The 19629-nt window shown below is 38.8% G+C and overlaps 1 protein-coding gene across 1 annotated transcript in view; it reads left to right on the forward strand.

The window, feature by feature from the left end:
• Positions 1–2451: 2451 nt before the first annotated feature.
• The window catches only part of LOC149228981 (uncharacterized), a 92942-nt gene continuing 75764 nt past the window's right edge, over positions 2452–19629 (forward strand). Inside the window, exon 1 of the mRNA XM_089378436.1 lies at positions 2452–2996. Within this exon, the coding sequence (XP_089234562.1) occupies positions 2744–2996 (253 nt within the window). The 5' untranslated portion in view covers positions 2452–2743. The remainder of the gene's footprint in view (positions 2997–19629) is intronic.

Genomic DNA, 19629 nt, shown 5'->3' on the forward strand with positions numbered 1-19629 from the left:
ATGAATTACATGGTTTGTCAAATTAAAAACACAGTATGATAAAATATATTGCACACATAACCTGATTTTAGGGAATATATTAATTACCTTGACAACCCCCTGCACCGAGATTTCAAAAAGTGGCATTCCTAGCCTCATCCATAAAATAAAAAACATTGGCTATTTAGAAATTATAGGCAAAAGCATAGGATGTGACTCATATTAAATTAGAAAAAAATACTAAGTTATACCTACCCATGTCTATTATAACTTGAAATATGGGTGCCTTTCCATCACCATTGTAAGATCTTGCAATAGACTGTTGTACAAAGATGAAACTAAAACTAACACCACATTGTTGAATCCAAAAATTATACCTATCATGTTCGTAACAACTTGGCCCGAGTGTCTTTCCATCACAAACAATAAGGATATTGCAATTGATTTTTTGATATAACGACAACCTAAGGAACACAATTTTGTAAGGAAGAAATTAAGAATAATACCACATGTCCTAGAAATAAAAACAAGACAATGATTAAGGCTCAAGTTCTCTAGATTTTCCTAATAGGCAATCCCAAGTTTGTCCCCAAACTCGAATTTTGATCCCTTACAGTATGAAGCCCACTCTCCTTGAATAAGCTCTCACCGAGGACTTCAATATAAATATTTTCAAACTTAAATAGGGAAAAAAGAAGATGCCAATGTACCTAGTAAACAAAGAAGACAAAATAAATCAGAGCTAGCGGAGCCCTCCTGCGAAGGAAAAGAGTAAGTGTGAGACTAAATTCCAAAATGAGGTTTTACACATAGGGTCGAGAATGGAAAAGAGGAAATATATACTTGGAAATGAAGGGGTGTGTCCATGATCATAGTTAACCCCAATAAATTATAATGGTGAGGGATATTCCAAAAAGGATATGCATGAAATACAACTATTTGTCTCAAAGCTGAACCTTGGATCCAAATAACAAATCCTCACCAATACAAAACAATTTTAATCGAAGGTACACATGAAAGGGGACAAGTTCGAAACCCAAAAGAGGGGTCGGCACAATGGAAACCACTTGGAAAGTGAAACCCTAAACTAGAAAGTCTATTCTAACATGAAGTCGAACTTGAAAATGATAACATCATGTGGTTTGAAGCACAAGTGACAAAAATATTTAGTAAAGAACATAAAAACATGTTCCACTGTAAGCCATGAATAAGAAAAGTAGAAGTTTCCACCTGAGGAGATGCGACACCAAGGTAGTTTCCTTAATTATCAAAAACCCCGAAGGACCTCTGGTCTTGATGTAAATTTTGAACAATATCACCAGGGAGGCAACCGGCTGTCAAATAACAAGACGGGGGTTTAACAATAAAAGCTCAGGTAAGCGAGACATGGTTGGGAAATACGATGTTGTGAGACCTGCAGAAACTGGAAGAATAATTAATCAACATCAGAACCCGAAGGAGTCAAGGAAATTAATAATCTCACACACACAACACACACACTGAGAGGAATAAATTAACGAGGAGTTGAAACGCTTAAGTCAGAGACACTTTACTTGATAAGTGGTAGGAAACTTGTCGCCATGGAAGACCAAAAATCCTTTATCAGAACAGTAGGAAGGACCGAACCCTAGCACGGTGGAAACTCAAAATAGATGAGGGGAAATGCCAAAATGAGCGGCCGAGTGGGTAGACATTCAACCTCATTTTCTCATCTAACGCATTACAACCATAGGTTTGGCACCAAACGATCAGAGCCATCCACACCAGGGTTACCACGTGAACCCAAGTACTATCACGTAAACCCAAGTACTGTCGAATGGTGCATGCTTGTCACGATAGGTGTAGAGCCACACCATATTCCATGGAGGGGATACTTGCACGAAGGGGTTGCAAAGAACTAAGGCCAAACATAAGGGCTAACGACAATAAAGTATGAGGTATGTCATGATAACGAATCTAGGAACAATAACATGAAAACAAAACGTCATAATAAAATGCCTTTCGATGTAATTAAATTAATTTACTTCGATTAAAGCAAATAAATTCTTTATATTTAAATTTACTAAAGCCCCTGTTCAATTTTTATTTTCAAAAATATTTCACAATATATTTAATGAAAAAAAAATCTTTATTCAAAAAACTACTTCACACTATCTATAATAAATTTTTTTCATATTTAAATAATATTCATGGATTACTTTATGAGATTTCATTCCGAGTCCAACTTCATGAAGGATTTAAGTATGTTTGCTTTGACATACCGTTCACCCGTTTAGAATGTATGCTAGTACGCTATCTAAATTAAAGAAGATTTCTAAGTTATAAGGGTCTTTTGGTGTCATGAACAACCATTTTGGTATTCGGTTATATTTGAACGGTACAATAGTTTGCAATGTTTTTATAATATAAACCATAAATATTTGGAGCTTTCCACCATAACAATTGACTTAAGTTCGGCCCTTTCTTAAAATTGTCATAAATCCGACTGATGTGGGAACCTTGATAGCAAGAGTTGACACACCTTTAACTTCTATCCTGCTTAAATCCTCTTGGTCAATTTCATTGCACTTTGTTTTCAGCATTTGTGTTGTAGTCTTGACCTGTCAAGGTTTTTGGCACCGACTTCATGGCTTCCGTATATTTGGATGCCTTTGCTGACATCGAGAGCCCTCTCATCTCTTGAATTTAGCTAATTTATAGCAGAGTTATAGGGTTTGCATTGAGCAGAGCGCACCATATCTATCTTAGGGTTCTAGCTTCGGAAATGGCAGACGAGGGTTATTCATCCTCACGCTCTGACCACAAAAGGAAATTTGATGATACTGACAGGGTTGGGAGGAAAACAGGCTTCTCTGATCGGCCTAACGGGGAGAACCAGGTTGCCTACAACAGCGCTCCGCCGCCGCTGGATGAAGTGCAGATTGCTAAACAAAAGGCTCAGGAGATCGTTGCTCGTCTTGTCAGTGATGCCGAGGCCAAACGCCCTCGCACGGAGGACGACGACACTAATCGCGCAGGTCCATAATTCATGCTTTTACTTCTTGTTCTTCTTCTTAATGCCAAGTTTAATAGGAATTGGGTTTAAAAAAATCAGAAACCCTCATATGGTTATGCAGCGTAACGTTCGCAGCTACCATGTTATCAGAAATGAGAAAAGGCAACGAGAAATAGGGCCACCTCAACATACTATATATGCGAAATGCAAATGCAAGGATGTTCACAATAGAACATTCTTTTCATTAGTAAATATGGCTTTTGATTGGTCCGTGGGGAGCTACAAATATAAATGTCACATTAATGCTGTACAATCGCAGAACCTTAAGCATTAACAATGCCTTTACCCATACAGCATAGTGTAATTCCCGAACTTAAAATCACATCATATAACATGGTTCCAAGAAACATAGACATCACAATAGGTTAGAACAATGGAAACATAATAATGTGCAAACTGTGTTATTCACTTGAAAAATTTACACCGCCAAACTTCCAGGAGATAACAAAAACAAAATAACTTTATATTGACGTTAGACAAGTAATAGCAGTCTAAACTAGTAATCGAATTATTCATTAGCCATGCCATACCCTGCCTCTGTTTTTTTTGTTTACTAAGATATAGGCAAAAGGTTGACCTTGATCAATGGGTGATGTCATTTTGTGATCTATCTATATCATGCTGCAAATTCTTCAAAGCGAGGTTATTGTCACCATCATCTTGCAAGCTTCCATAGTTCCATATTATAGTGATTCCAACTCAATAATCTGGATGTTGTTAATAGAGAAGCAAATATTTAAGTAAACAAGCCCACCTCTTTGTTAGATAAGGAGGCACTGCTGGGTAGAGTGGATGAACGCGTATTCACTCGAATTCTGTTCTCATGGTGATAATCCAGTGGTTTGTGGGTTTGAAGCAAACTGGGCTTTAGTCTTAATGTTGAAATTTAATAAGAAAAACTTACAACTAAAAATGTAAATAAAATTCAAAATTAAAAATCGATAATCCTTTTGGAGTATAGCAAACTGACAAAGCAAGGAAGTACTTGCTTCATACTATTACAAGAAGTCTAGGTCTCGAAGTTGATTCCTCTCGTATGCACAATTCTCATTTGCAAATTGCCACTCCGATCTCAATTATTTCCTTAACTCATTCTCTATTGTAGTGTTATTATCTTGAGCATAATATCTATTGATATCTATTGATAATGTTGTTATGATCTGAAACTTGGAATATGATTTTTGTTTTGTTAAATTTGAAAATATAAAAATTGATAGGGTGTTAACAACAACAAATAACAGAAACAAAAAACAGCTGTAATAATTATTAAAACCAACAATAGCAGATTCAACGCTAGCAACAGAAACTTCAACAAATTTTTGGCAGTAGATTTGCTAGCAGATTCTATAGCAGTAACAGCAGGAGAAAAACTAACAGTAGCGATGGATAAATTCTCAACACAAAGTTTGAAATTTTCTTGAGAATGAATCTGTGAAAATATCTAAGACTAGGTGACTAAAGTCCTTATGATCTTCATTAAACAAGTAATTGCTGAATTTAAACAATGCAGAAATAAATTTCAGACCATAGCATCAATCACACAATAATTGGAAAGTAAATAATGGAAGCGTAAAATCAATTTCACACATACACAGTTAATTACTCCTTCAAAGCAACTTTTTATTTTTATGAAAACCTTACAAGGAAGCCTCTACAAGCTGCCCACTAAAAGGACAGCACTGCATGGTTATCGAAAATCACCTTGAGCGCAAGCAGAACAATCTGTTGAGAGAGTACAGCTGACTGTACGACTGACTGTATGACATGTAGATCTGTGGTGTAGCCCGCTGAAAACTGCCTGGATTTCCTTCTGCTTGAATTCCTCCCCCCCCAACCCTCTCTTTGTTGGTCAATGTGCTCAATTGTTCATGTGTGTGTGAAAACCTTATTCTATTTTTGAGTTTACTCTTAGTCTAAATCATGCATGCATAAGATACACTTTTTTAGACTTAATAGCTAGATATAAAAAGTTTCATGTTTTTACTGAAGTGAATTGCAAAATACAATTACTTTTCAAAAATATCTTCAACTACTTCTCACATGTTCACATAGAACCTGTGCAGAATTTACTCTCCAAGCTATAATTCTCAAGAATATGGATGCCAGCTCAGGTCAAATCCAAGGCGGTATGGATGCTGCTCTTGGGCCAAATAGTCTCTTCCAAACTACTTGCAATAGCACCCCTGCTTTCATCCCTTAGAGCCCTTTTTATTGCCAATTTGCATACTAGAGGAACTTAAGAAAAGAGAAGCTACAATCCTCGATGGTTGGCACTTATGAGTGGGAGATACTAAACACTAAATATAGGTGCATTTCATGAGTGAAAGGGACATTACTGTAAGTATGCATAACAACCATTAATGTGAGCATGCACAATGGTAGCCATTAATGTGACCATCATTTGTAATTCTTGATGCTAAGAAAAGAACATGTAATTATTATCATTAACAAAACAAGTCAATATGTTAAAGCAATAATTTTTTAGTGCTTTGTGGAGTTATTTTTTCTCTTAATAACAAAACTTCGAAATGTCAAAATGTTAAAGCAACAATCATCAAATATAAGCCATCAGAAGACTTTTCTGGACTTCCTGATGTTTACTTCATTACATAAGGCATGGAAAGGTTGTTGCATGTTACAAAAGGCATGGCAAGGCCCTGACATGTTACAAGAAGGCACCTTGATCAACCTAGTAAGGTCCTGATCAACCATTTAAATTTTCACTTGGCTTGGTATTGGGTTAACCTAGCTAGCCAATGAGTAAGTTCAAGTCTTGATCAACCCCCTTGATCAACATGTTTAAGTCTTGATTAACACCCTTATCATTGGAGTTATGTTTTCTATTTATGCTACCCCTAGTCATTGAAATGAGAAATGTTAATAGTTTACAGCAGCACTTCCACATATGATTTGTAGAGTTATGTTTTCTTTTTATTCTCTCTTTAATTAGTGAAATGAAAAATGTCAATACATTATTGTTGAGTTAGTGAAGTCACTACATAGTGAGATAGAGAGCTGCTGGCAAGCCCCATAATAAATGAAATGTTTCTTTAACGTAAAAAATTTCATTTTGGTAATCAGGGATAACATAAGGAGAAGTCATAACTTCATAGAAACAACCCTCAGTAAGTCTTTTGATGATGCATACTCGATGAATGATGATCCTATTTTAAGGTTTCCATTTAGCCTATAAATTAAGATCCTATTTTAAGGTTTCTGTTTAGCTTTTAAATTATCCATGATATATGCCTTGCCCAATGAATACAAAAATGGGTGTTCAAAATTAATTTCTTCACCATTGAGCATGATAATAACACTTCTTATGCTTCTTCTAAACTAAAGATACTATGAGATACATATTTTGAGGTTCACATGGACTGCATGTGTCCATATGTGTCATTGCGAAGTCATCAACAACCACATTTTGATGCATTTCACAACTGTTGGGAGATGTAAATGATACAATGAGTGACTTTGTGGGGCTGATCCAAACATATCAATTATAAAAGCTAACTATAAGGGCGACTTTGATTGAAAATTACACAAGAAGCCATGAAATGCAGGAAAGTAGGCACTACAAGGCCTAATTATGGATATTGTAGTATCCCTCTCGAATATGTACCCATTTTTGAATTTTTCAATCGGATATTTTCATAAACACTTCGTATGAAACCTCTTATTAAATTATTTCAATATAAAACAAAGAGAGAATTCAGAGAGGCAATCCTTCAAACATATGGCATGAATATAAATATAAATCCTTACTTCAACAATTGAACAGGATAAATTTCAATGAACAGCAATTGAATTCAGTTAGTCTTTATCAGTCTGCTCCAGGAAATTACATGGCAATATTCTTACTTCAGAAATTGGGAAATGCTTCAGAAAAATGACACTATTTACTGTAGAAAACTTCGGCCCTCTCAAGATGATTCAGCCCCAACAACGAATGCTAACCTAGCTCTGCAATCTGGCTGTAGGGTTTGCTGAGAAGTTTTATATCTTTTGATTGACCCAAAGAGACTCAACCTACTTGACCTCATGTAATGATCTGTCTCCTTATGGAGACTAGTCCTCCAAATAAAATGGCACGGCCTGTCAAATAACCAGTTTTCACACCTGAGTTACTCGGCCTCCCCAAAACACTTTGATCTGTTCAAGAATTTGGTCTCCAAGGTATATAAATCTGTCCTTCAAGAGTACTCCCGTCTGCACCTTGATTTCAACCTTCCAGAAGGTCAATCGGTCAAATCCCAGCACTTTCAACTTTCGGCATACTACAGGATGAGTAACTCGGCCTACAAGATTTGAGCAAACTCAGCCTCTTACACAGATCAAATCGACCTTTCAAACTGCAATGGAATTCGTCCTCTTGTACTGGTATAGTTGGCCTGCTAATGGATGACGACTCCAGATAGTACCTTAGAGTTCATTCGCTGCCGCAGGAAATCCCCTCAGATGGGCTACTGTCTCAGAGAAGCCTTGAACAGGCCTACGCTGTCCCAGAATAGCGTTTGCTGCCTAGACTTCCCTTTATTGTTCCTCACTGTCCCAGAATAGCCTTCGCCACCGAACTTCCTTTTATTGCCCCTTGCTGTCCCAGAAAAAGCCTTGAACAGGTCTATGCTGTCCTAGAATAGCCTTCACTGCCTAGATAATGCCACATAACCTTGCTGCGACAGAATTATTTACTCAGAAACCTGTGTTTTGCCATAAATAGATGAATGGTGCCTCAGAAATTATGCTAAACAGAGTAAAGAAAAAGGATTGGCTAGGGTGGAATCTTTTACCACTGAAACCAATCAAAGATAAGGGGTCGTAAAAGCCTCCAAGAGCCTAAGCTCACAAATCAGAAAGATCAACAATCCATGATGATTAAAATGAATCTCCTCCCTCCTTTTTATAGATTTCCTTTGGGGATTGTCCTTACTAATTTAAATTTTGAGTGGCTCACAAATTTCCCTCCATTTGCCCCCAGATTTGACTTCTATTATAAGTTTTCCTCCATTTACCCCAAATTATCTAATGTTACCCCAATAACATAAAAAATGGGTTTTCCCGTTTACAAATGACTAGCCTATGGAGTTAGATAGGCTACTTCGTCCTCCCTTGGGCAATTTAATTAGAAGAGGACATTACAATCCCACCTTCCCAACAGTGCTTGTCCTCAAGCAATTGCAATTTCAGGTGTTCCATCACTACAAAGAAATCCCTGAGAATATCCTTTGGAGTGTCAAAATCATTTGTAATGCTTAGCGTTTGTCCAAATTTTGCAGTCTTTTTCCTCAGTCTCCCCAAAATCTGTCTTGTGCCCTATATGATACGTAAAGCAAGACACAAATTCTTCTCAACGTCAACCTGCACTTCCAGAGATTCAGATGTGTGAAAGTATGCTGGAAACAAGCATCATCAAGTTTGTCTTTTTATCCCAGTGCCTACAATAATATTCCACATCTAAACCATTGCTTTGCTCCACGCCTGCCATATGACAAAGTAGAGCACATTCTAGGTGGGCAACATGCCCACAAACAATTTCATCATTCACCTGTCCCTCACATCTGATAGAACAATAATCTGCCACACTCTGATCAATAGCTTTTCCACAGTGAATACAAGAGCATTCTGTTGAAAATTGTAGCGAGTGAAAGGCCTTCTCTGGCTCGTGCCTTAGCCAGAAAGACCACGAGTTGTCTTTCTTTTAGCATGATGTGAATCATGAGTTAGACTTCAGTTCATGCGTAGTGCTGGAGGATCAATTATGTGGATCTTTCCTCAGCTTGACTACAGGATCGAGTGACAGTTATGAGTGCAGACAAAACGAGTTGGACCTTCAAACATTGATTGAAGTAAGGACGAGTTGTGACTCCATTTATGATTGGAGAGAGAATCAGTTCGAACTCAGTTAACTTTACAACCACAAGAGTTCTAAATTTGTACTTGCCAATTTTAGCATGGATCGAATCTATGAAAGGCGGATCTAGGCACATGTATTGTATCATTATTGAGTGCACAAGTTTGTGTGAGATCTCTTTGGTTGTGGAGTGTGTATCTTGGAGGAGCTAGTGCGCAATATTGAGGAGGCTTCTTTGTAGCAGAATTGCGCTAGGATTTAGGAGCTGCGTCCTAAATAATAGGAGGCCTAGGGCGCACAGAAATAGCGCCAGGCAGAGTGCAAGGAAGCAGGAGATGGGTCAGTGTAATTGCAGGGTGGTTCAGGCTAGTATAGCAGAGAACAAGTGTGTTCTCAGTTGAATAGATTGCCTTGTATTTGATTCAATTTCTCAAGATCAATAAAAGAGCACATCAAGGAGACATGCTTTTCCTTGTTGGGTTTCCACAAAAAAATAATTGTGTAAATTTGTGCGCTGTGTTTTTATCTGTGTGTGTCTATTCCGCTGCTTATCTCTTGTTAATAAATTATTTATCTTGGTGAAAAGTAAACTAGTTCAATTTTCAGAAAATCATTTAAGTAGTGGCATAATTTTGTGGAAAATTAACACATTCATGGCAGAAACCAAAATTGATGCAACAAATATCGCAATTCATCGCCTTGCGAGATTTGGTCTTGTCAATTTCTAGTTCACATTTCAAATTTCCAGCTTTACATCTCTTCTCTGAAGTATTCCCTAACAATTTTGATCCTCTCACATGCTTTGCAGTAGTTTTCCCTCAATGAACACCAATGTTCTTTGCTTCCTTTGGACGGTTGGTATCTGAACCTAAGGAACCTTTGGATGACTTGTCCCTTGATTGACTTATTACAGTAACACCTTTCCTTGTTGCAGGTGAATGACGTTTCTTAGTATTTGAATATGTTGTATAAGGTGTAGCACTTCAAGTTTGATCATCTTCATCACACATTAACTGATCTAGCTCAAACTAGACCTGCTCTTGGCAACATGCACTGATAAACCTGCCACCTCGATCATTAACTATATTTTTAGGCAGCCCATGCAGTCTAAACACCTCCTTGAAGAACAATTCCACCACTTGTGCTGCCTCATAATCTATTGAGATCACAAAGAGGTGTGATCTCAACAGATTACAAGGCAACACTAGTGGCATAATTATTCTTCAAGGAGGTGTACCTATCAATTGTCACGTAGATGCAATCCTTGTCCTGTGCATTGGGTAGACCTGTGATTAAGTCCATCGATACGCTCTCCCACCTCTGCTCTAGAATTGGCAAGGGCTGTAACAATCTTGCAGGAGGAATATGCTCGAACTTGCTCTGCTGACAAGTCATGCACTCCCTTACATGCCTCAACACATCATCCTTGAGGCCTTTCTAAGAAAACCTCTTCTTGTGCGTTCTGAAGAACTCTTGGTGTCTTGCTAGTGGGGTGTCATGTGCGGTCTTCAAGATCTCCTTGAGTGTAGATTTAGGGACCAAATATATCCTATCTTTTTAGAGAATGACCTTATCTTCTACTCTGTACCTGACGTCCTAGATGAGACTGTCCATCAACTTGCAAGCAAACTTATTTTTGGAATATTCTATGAAGAGGTGGGCTTTCCAATCTTTGGTGATTTTCGTGAGTGAACATGCTGCTGGTTTCTTGGGAAGTGCGACAAGCACAACGTTCTTCTTGTACTCAATACCAAAGTCATAGGGCTGATATTGTTGGCTGCTAGCTGATGACTTCTGACCTATAATCAAACATTCTGCTATGCAAGCTACATCTCTATGCCTGTATATTGGCTCCATTTTCTTAGCTGATATAGTTCGAGGACCACCATTGGGCATACCTCTCAACACTACCTTGCTGCCATTCGAGGCCTTGAATTCCATCTCCATCACTTGGTAGTTTATTGAGAATTTGCCTATCAAGTATAATTGTTGAAATTTGGGTAGCTCGAAAGGTATTTATGAGTGGAGAAAACCCACAAAAAGAGAGCTTGTGGGCAAAGTACCCAAGCTTTGGGGTTTTGGACCCAAAGCGGTAGGCTTGGAACCCAAGGAAATTAATATTATATTCTAATTTGTTATTGAGTGGTGAAGTGGGGTTTCTTGAAGGACAAAGAAGACCCCCAAGACACTTAGGCAAGAGCTATAAGTATAGGCCATGAGCACAAGGTTGAGAAGGACTTCATCTTGTTGAGAAAGGAGGCTAAAGTGGCCTAGCCGCAACAAGAAAGAGGAGACCTAGTAGGCAGCGAAGAACAACTCTTGGGAGGCTGAGTCAAGGAGTCTTTTCTGAGCAAGTGTGAGGCCAGGTAAGGGTTGGTTTTGAGTGCTAAAGGATCCGTAGAGTTTTGAAGAAGGCTTTAGGGCTGCAGGCCTATAGCAGCAAATTGACAGGAAAGTATGGTTGGTTGAGGACATATCCGGTGTTGAGGGGGGCCGAGGTCTGCTATTGGTGCTAGGGGGTTGGCTGTGGATTGCTGACTGAGGTTAGGGCTAGCTGCAGGCACCAGAAGGCATCTGAGGGGTTGCTATAGCAACACATGGGGAACAAAAGGTAGGTTGAGACCTACACAACACAACTAGGCCTAGAAGGGGCCACTTGCAGCTGAGAAAAAGGGCTGTGTACGCAGGCCGAGGCCTACACAACACAACCAGGCTTAGAAGGGGCCACTCGCAATTGAGAAATAGGTTTGTTCAGGCAGGCTAAGGGGACTTAAAGGGAGGCCGTAGGCTATAGGTTGATGTGCAGGAGGGCTGAAGTCTGTAAAAGGCTAGACAAAGGTCTGTATGGTGGCCAAGGGTTGGAACAACAATAGTTTGAGGGCTAAAGGAGCAACCCAAAGCAAGGAGTTGCTGTTGAAGGTTATGCCTATGGCTGCCAGGTGGACAACAAGGTTGACTGTGAGCCTAAAGAGAGCAAGATGAGCAGTAGAAGGTGGCCAAGAAGTACCTAGAGTGTTGTAGCAGATTGTTGAAGAGTTGGTGGCAAAGGACAACCAGGATCAAGGGTTAGATGAGGGCTAAAAGGACTTAGCCTCAACCCAGGTATGTTGTTTTGTACATTTGTTTATTGGGCAGATGAGAGCTTGATGGACTAGCCCTTAGCCCTAGATGATTGGTCAAAGGACCAATTGTGTATTATAGCTCTTTATTGGGGTTTGTAAAGGGCGATGATCCATGGTACGGGAGCCCTAAGTTTTTCTTATTGATGGACTAATAAGAAACGTGATTTGGGCCAAAATACTGTGTACTATTATTGATCTCATTGCTATTGTATTCCGTTGTGCAAAGTTGCTTTATTGTTGGGCATCTCTAGTGTGTTTGTGTTCTTAGCTAGGGCATAGACTTGATCTATGGTGCAAGGAAATTTCAACAACAACTACTGTACCCCTAACAAAACATTGGTATCTGTAAGATCTACTATGTAGAAATCATTGATGAATGTATAATTACCCAGTGTCACACTCAAGCGTGGAATCTTATGTGTGCATGTCATGCTGTGTCCGTCAACTACCACAACACTAAAACTCTCAAACTCCTTTGTGGGAATACCTCTCCTTGCCACCAAAGCTACATCAATGAAGTTGTGTGTGGCTCCACCATCGACCAAAGCTGTGATCTGTTGCCCTTGTATGACTCCCATGACGCTGAAGGTGTAATATCCAGGGACTCCATAAAGAGTGGCAATAGTATGCCATTGACTCCTATACGGGGTCTCTCATCTCCTTTAGCCACCTTAAGGGATTGCTCTTCTACGAAACTGCTGTGCTCATTGCTTGGTGCTGGCGTTGTATCTTCTTCATCGTCGTTGTCTGACATTACTTCAATATAGTGGACCTTCCCCTTGCCCAAGCATTTGTGTCTTGGTTCCCATGGTTCCTTGCAAGTGAAGCAAAGTTTCTTCCTCCTCAGCTTGCTGCGGGCCTCATCATCCAACCTATCCTTTCCAGTCAAATCTCTCTGAAATGGCTTCTTATCTTTGTTCTTTTGAGGGATAAGTGGTTTGGATGGAAACTTGGCTTTAGGTATTGCATCTTCCATGCTCCGGATCCTAGTGATGGCATCTTGTAAGGTGGTGGGTTTGAAGGCCTTGACCCAGCCACGTAGTGGCTCAGCTAGACTCTTTGTGAAGAGCATGACCAACCTTTGTTTAGATATATCTGTCATTGTAATGACCACTTGTTGAAAATCTTCAATGCAGGCATCTGATGTGCTGGTCTGCTTGAGTTGTGCTAGCTCCATGAAGCGTATCTTTGGATCCTTTCTATCAAACCGATCTATCAATCTTTGTGTGAAGTCCTCGTAAGAGGTGATGCTGGAATGCCCCAAGGTAAGCTTTTGCTTCCAATATCATGTTAAGTTGGAAGTAGGTGTCTAATTTTTGTACCCGAGCCCTTGCCGAGCGTTTGGATAACCCATCGAAAGAGGGAATGGATAGTTTCCCAACCTTGTGTAGTAGATCATGGTTCTGCTTTGTGCCCTTGGGCCTATTTCTATACTTAATTCTATTGAACTCATTAAAGGTCATGGTTGCTCGAACATTTTCTCCTAGTGATGCATACTCCTGGAAATATTCCGTAAAATTTCCATATTGTTCTGCGGTTCCTTGGGTTGCTTCCCTCTAACTATCTAGAAACTAGGGTAATAGAGGCCTAGGGTTCATTCTACTGGTTGCCCTTGTGTTAGCTTGTGCAAAGATGTTAAAGGAGCCAGTATTATGGTTGTTGCTCACCTTGGCAAAACTTGTGTTACCTCCATTAGATCCACTAACAACATTGTTACTTGCAATGTTTAGATTTGCCATAACCTGGGCATAAAATTGGGCCATTTGCTACTGCCATGTGCCAACAATTGAGCTATTTGCTACTGTCCTTGGGCTAGCTGTTGCTGCCTCATTGCTAGCTTTCCCAAGATGATAAAAGGGTTAGCTTTAGGGGGTTACTCTTCCTCGTTTGCTATGACTAAGTTGTGGGTACCCCTCTTCTTCCTGAATTTAATGCTTTCTCTGTCTTCTGGAAGCACCTAGAGTTCATATGCTCACAGGTTGGTGGGATGTACAACTTTGATACCACTGTAGTATCCCTTTCGAATATGTACCCAGTTTTGAATTTTTCGTTCGGATATTTTCATAAACACTTTGTATGAAACCTATTATTAAATTATTTGAATATAAAACAAAGAGAAAATTCAGAGAGACACTCCTTCAAACATATGGCATGAATATAAATATAAACCCTTACTTCACACCATTGAAGAGGATAAATTTCAATGAACAACAAATGAATTCAGTTAGTAAGAGGCCTAGTTTCCCCATCTCCTCTCCCCTGATCTCATGTCACTTATTCACCTATGGCAACATTAGGAGAGTTGATGATAGGAGCTTCTAGAACACTGTGTTATTTCGTTGTGGTGTCCGACGTTTCGGGTGAACACTTCACCCATCGCTCACCTCTTCCCCCCCGCCCTCTCTTCCTCTTTTTCCCTTAATCATCTTGTCATTTTACTTTCGTTTCTCATTTTCTAATTAGTTTAAGCATTTTGCAACCTAACATTACAATTTTAAATTATCCTTTTAGTAATTTAATCTTATTGCATTATTTTAATTTAATTAGTTCGTTATCTAATCATCTAATCTACCATTTTATTCCCCTTACCTTTATTACCTTATTTCTCTCTTTACCCCTTTTATTTAATCCCAATTTCAGTCTCGCACCCCTCCCCTTTTTAATTTCAATTTAATTCATAAAGTTAATAATACTAATTTAATTCTATTCTAGGAATCAATTATATTTTTTTATATTATTATTCCCTCGCCTGCTTGATCATCCGAAATGTCAAACACCACAACGAAATAACACATTGTTCCAAGAAGCTCCTATCATCATATTATGGATTGTGAAAGTCTTCATGCTAAAATTAGGAGTCGCCAGGATTATGTGCACCTATAAGGCTATTGATGAGGAAGGCCTCTAGGTCGAGTTCTCGAAACATGGCACTCACTCTCTTGACTTACACATTACTAATTTGTTTAGCCATGTTGTTTGTTCAAGTTTCCCTTAGGCATGGTCCTATGATATAATTCATTGAATTTTAAAATGAGGGGCTTGCTTAGATCCAAACATTTATTTGACCATCATGATTTGGCACACCTTCTCTATGTTCTATGTCATATTCCTTCATTTGCATGGTGAATTCAAGAAAAAGCACCTACGGGCTGGAATGTAGGCAATTTTTCGCCCGAATTACTAGACCATTGATCATATATTCACTCTCTAAGCTATTATTGAAGGTTTGTCACCACCCTTAAAAAGTCTTTTATTTTTTTGGGGATTTTTAGAAGGATTTTGACTTATTTTGAAGAAAGTACTTGTTCAATAGGTTTTGTAATATTGCCATTTTGGAGATCCTTCTTGTGGCCATCAATGAAACTCTATTAATCAGTTCTCAACTGCCTTTGTATTGCCATGATGTTTCAGACTCTATTAGGAGAATTGTCAAGGTCAAGTAAAGGTGTTAGAAAAGTGTTATTAGTGGATGGCAAAGATTATTAATGTCAAAGGTGGTTTCTAGAAGATTGCTAGACAATGTTGTCATTGATGATAAAGGTGGTTTAATGGAGCATATCTTTGGAGGCATTTCTACCCTAGAAGATTAGCTCAAACGCTGCTGCAACCTATACATGTGGATAAATATCGGAAAGATCTTTCCAACGGTACAAGGAAGCTTGGAAATCTACCCAGGAATCAAAAGTTATAGCAATTTGAAATTTGGTAGGGTTCTGGGTCTCAAGGCTCCTTAAAAATCTTGTGTTTGTTAACAAATTTCTTCTGTTGAAGTAAAAATCTCAAGGGAGATGAGCGCAATTCATAGCATAACATAAATAACCATGCCTCGACGCTTTTTAGATCAGAGGATTATATATATTGCCCTGTGGTCCAGAGAATAATAGTCTCAAGAGACGGCAAAATTCCCAACAACTATCATAACACAAATCCATCTCTCCACGACCTCTTTACTATCGGCGTGTGGTCCAGAGAATAACAATCTCAAGATACGACAAAATTCCTAACAACTGTCGTAACACAAATTCGTCTCACCACGACCTCTTTAATATCGGCGTGCTATGTAAAGAGTATCGAGGTCATGAGATAGAGAGAGGACGAGATGAGACTTTTCCTGTTATATGCCATAAAGTTTTATGTCTTGCCCTAGCTTGTTCCTATCAACGCATTGTGCCAAGTGTCCTGGGGTCTCTAGATCAAGATGACATCAACATGATGTAAGCTCAAGTTGACATTAGCATGATGTTAGCTTGAGATGATGTGGCAATGATGACATCAGCGTGACGTTTGCCTGAGATGACGTGGCAGTCTAGGTGGAGGACATGTGGCATGCAAATATGATGTTTTTGGGTGGCCAAAGTGGGCCAAAAATGTATGACATGTGGCACCACCCATTGAAGGACAAGTGGTCGCATGGTGACATCATCTCACCCCTCGGAGGTCTAGGTTGTTAAATTTTGCAATTTTGAAATCAATTATCTTAGATCTTCAACCTTTAAGTGCAGACAATAACCAATAACCATATAAAAGACAGTGAATGAATAGTAAGACAACAAATTTGGTCCAAGACCAGGGAAAAAACCCTTTAAGAATATTCTTCTATTAGATCTTCATCAAATGTTCAACAAAGATACATAAGCAGGGTACAAAACCCTTTTCTCAATGACAAAAATGTTACCCCTTTAGGACGAACCTTCTAAAGTGTGAGATCTGATCACAAATGTAGAATAACAGATCCTTCAATCCTTCAGCAAAGATTACAAGTGCGAGAAGAAGATTAACTTTCACAAATGTGATAGACAAGTCTCCAGATGCATGCTAGAAATCCAAGACAATACACCTTCACAATAAGATGATCTTGCCACGAATAATAAGTAAATATCCTCTAGGTGCTAGAGGATGAGACTTGTAATACAAGATCTGCAAAAACTGATACAAGGGAGATCTGCTAATGATGATAAGAGATCTGCCACTGATAATCAGATTTGCCAATGATGATAAGAGATTTGTTGCTGATAATCAGATCTGCCGCTGATCATAAGATATTTGCCACTGATAATCAGATTTGCCGCTGATGATAAGTGATTTGCCAGTGATAATCAGATCTGCCGTTGATGATAAGAGATCTGACACAGATAATTATATCTGCCGTTGATGATAAGAGATCTGCCACTGATAATCAGATTTGCCAATCTGCTATAGATCTGCTACATATGATAAGAGAGATAAATTACTGATGCGAGGGCTTGATCACCAAAGCGAGAGCTAGATCACCAAAGTGAGAGAGAGAGAACTCGATGTGTTGCAAATGAAGGCTTCTCTTCAATATATAGAAATCTTTGAGGCAAAATCCCTTCCTCGAATTAAGTGTTTTGGAAGCTCCTAGAGTGATCCATTCGAATTAGATAACTTAAGTGATTTTATTTTGCACATGTCTAATTGCTTTATAAAATATTTTTGAAATAATTTTTGCTCTTATGAAAAATAATTTGCTTCAGGGTGAAAGGGGTGAACCACATAAAGTGATTTGTAGGGAAATTTCTCCCTAGTTGCTAAAAATTTCAACACTTCCTCCCAACTAGGGTGGAATTTTTATCAATAAAGCCAAAACTGTTGTACCTGTCAAATCATCACGACTCATGCTAAACATTCTCGAATCTAAAGAAGAATACTCATGGGAGGGGTGCTACTGCTACTACCCTGAATCCAAGTTCAGCGAAATAAAGGCTAAGAAACCTTCACGAGGGAGTCAATGAACAACTCTTCACCTCAATTTTGATACCATGTTAAATTTTGCAATTTTGAAATTAATTATCTTAGATCTTCAACCTTTAAGTGCAGACAGTAACCAATAGCCATATAGAAGACATTCAATGAACAATAAGATAACAAATTTGGTCCAAGACCAGGGAAAAACCCCACTATGGGGGAAAACCCTTTAAGAATATTCTTCTATTAGATCTTCATCAAATGTTCAACAGAGATACATAAGCATAGTACAAAGCCATTATCCCAATGACAACAACCCCCTTTAGGGCGGATCTTTTGAAGTGTGAGATCTGCTCACAAATGTAGAATAACAAATCCTTCAATCCTTTAGCAAAGATTACAAGTGCGAGAAGAAGATTAGTTTTCACGAATGAGATAGACAAGTCTCCAGATGCGTGCTAGAAATCCAAGACAATACACCTTCACAATAAGATGATCTGGCCATAAATAATAGGTAAATATCTTCCAGGTGCGAGAGGATGAGACTAAACTGAGACATGGGAGCTCTACCAATGATGATAAGGGATTTGCCACTGATAATCAGATCTACCAATGATGATAAGAGATCTGCCACTGATAATCAGATCTGCTGCTGACGATAAGAGATTTGCCATTGATAATCAGATTTGCCGCTGATGATAAGAGATCTACCATTGATAATCAGATCTGTAGTTGGTGATAAGAGATCTATTGCTTATAATCAGATTTGCCGCTGATGATAAGAGATCTGCCACTGATAATCAGATCTGCCAATTTGCAATAGATCTGCTACAGATAATAAGATAGATAAATTACTAATGTGAGGGCTTGATCACCAATGCGAGAGCTAGATCACCAAAGTGAGAGAGAGAGAGAACTCAATGTGTTGCAAATGAAGGCTTCTCTTCAATATATAGAAATCTTTGAGGCAAAATCCCTTCCTCGAATTAAGTTTTTTGGAAGCTCCTAGAGTGATCCATTCGACTTAGATAACTTAAGTGATTTTATTTTGCACATGTCTAATTGCTTTATAAAATATTTTTGAAATAACTTTTGCTCTTTTGAAAAATAATTTGCTTCAAGGGTGAAAGGGGTTAACCACATAAAGTGATTTCTAGGGAAGTTTCTCCCTAGTTGCTCAAAAATTCAACATAGGTAGAGGCCAAGAGATTGAGGTCCAAGACCTAGAAATGGAGAACGAGACACAAACTCCTTCGTCACCAGACGTGAAGTTTCACGTCTCGCCTTGGAGGTCCAGTGGAAGGTGCATATGTGAAAGGGCCGAGATTGACAGACCGAGAGACGAGAATGTCTCCGTCAATTGACGAGAACATTCACGTCTCGCCTTGGTGGTGGAGAGGAAGATGCAACAAAGCAACAAGCCGAGATTGATAGACCGAGGAACTATAACTTTCTCGTTAACCAACTTTCTCATTAGGTTATCGAAAGGAGCTAGGGTCATGTTAAGTGATTTTATGGGAAATAGGCCCAAAACATGAAAAGCCACGTGTTCAATGCTTTGGGGTTTATGTAAACCGCTCTACAGTCTTGATTATGGTTGTAGCCCACGATACATGGAGTTGGTGTTTGAAGCGTTTGGGCATTTGGGCTTTCGCAAACCGTTCTACAGTCTTGATTGCTATTCATCCTGTGCTGCAAGGAAAATAAGGTGAAGCCATATGGGGCTTATGAGGACCTGCTCTATAGTCTTGATTCCATCAGATAGTATAATGGTCTAGAGTCTTGATTTTGGCGCATTTTCGATTCCATTTTTGATTGGCAACATTATTTCAATTGGCTTTAGTTATTTGGCCATTGAGAAAATTTTAAATGAAATGGGTGGACCACATGAAGCATGAAAGGTAGACCGGACCAAT

Source organism: Pinus tabuliformis, chromosome J (assembly GCF_031772625.1).
Source record: "Pinus tabuliformis cultivar Carrire ecotype Pingquan chromosome J, CPIR1, whole genome shotgun sequence".
NCBI classification, from domain to species: Eukaryota; Viridiplantae; Streptophyta; class Pinopsida; order Pinales; family Pinaceae; genus Pinus; species Pinus tabuliformis.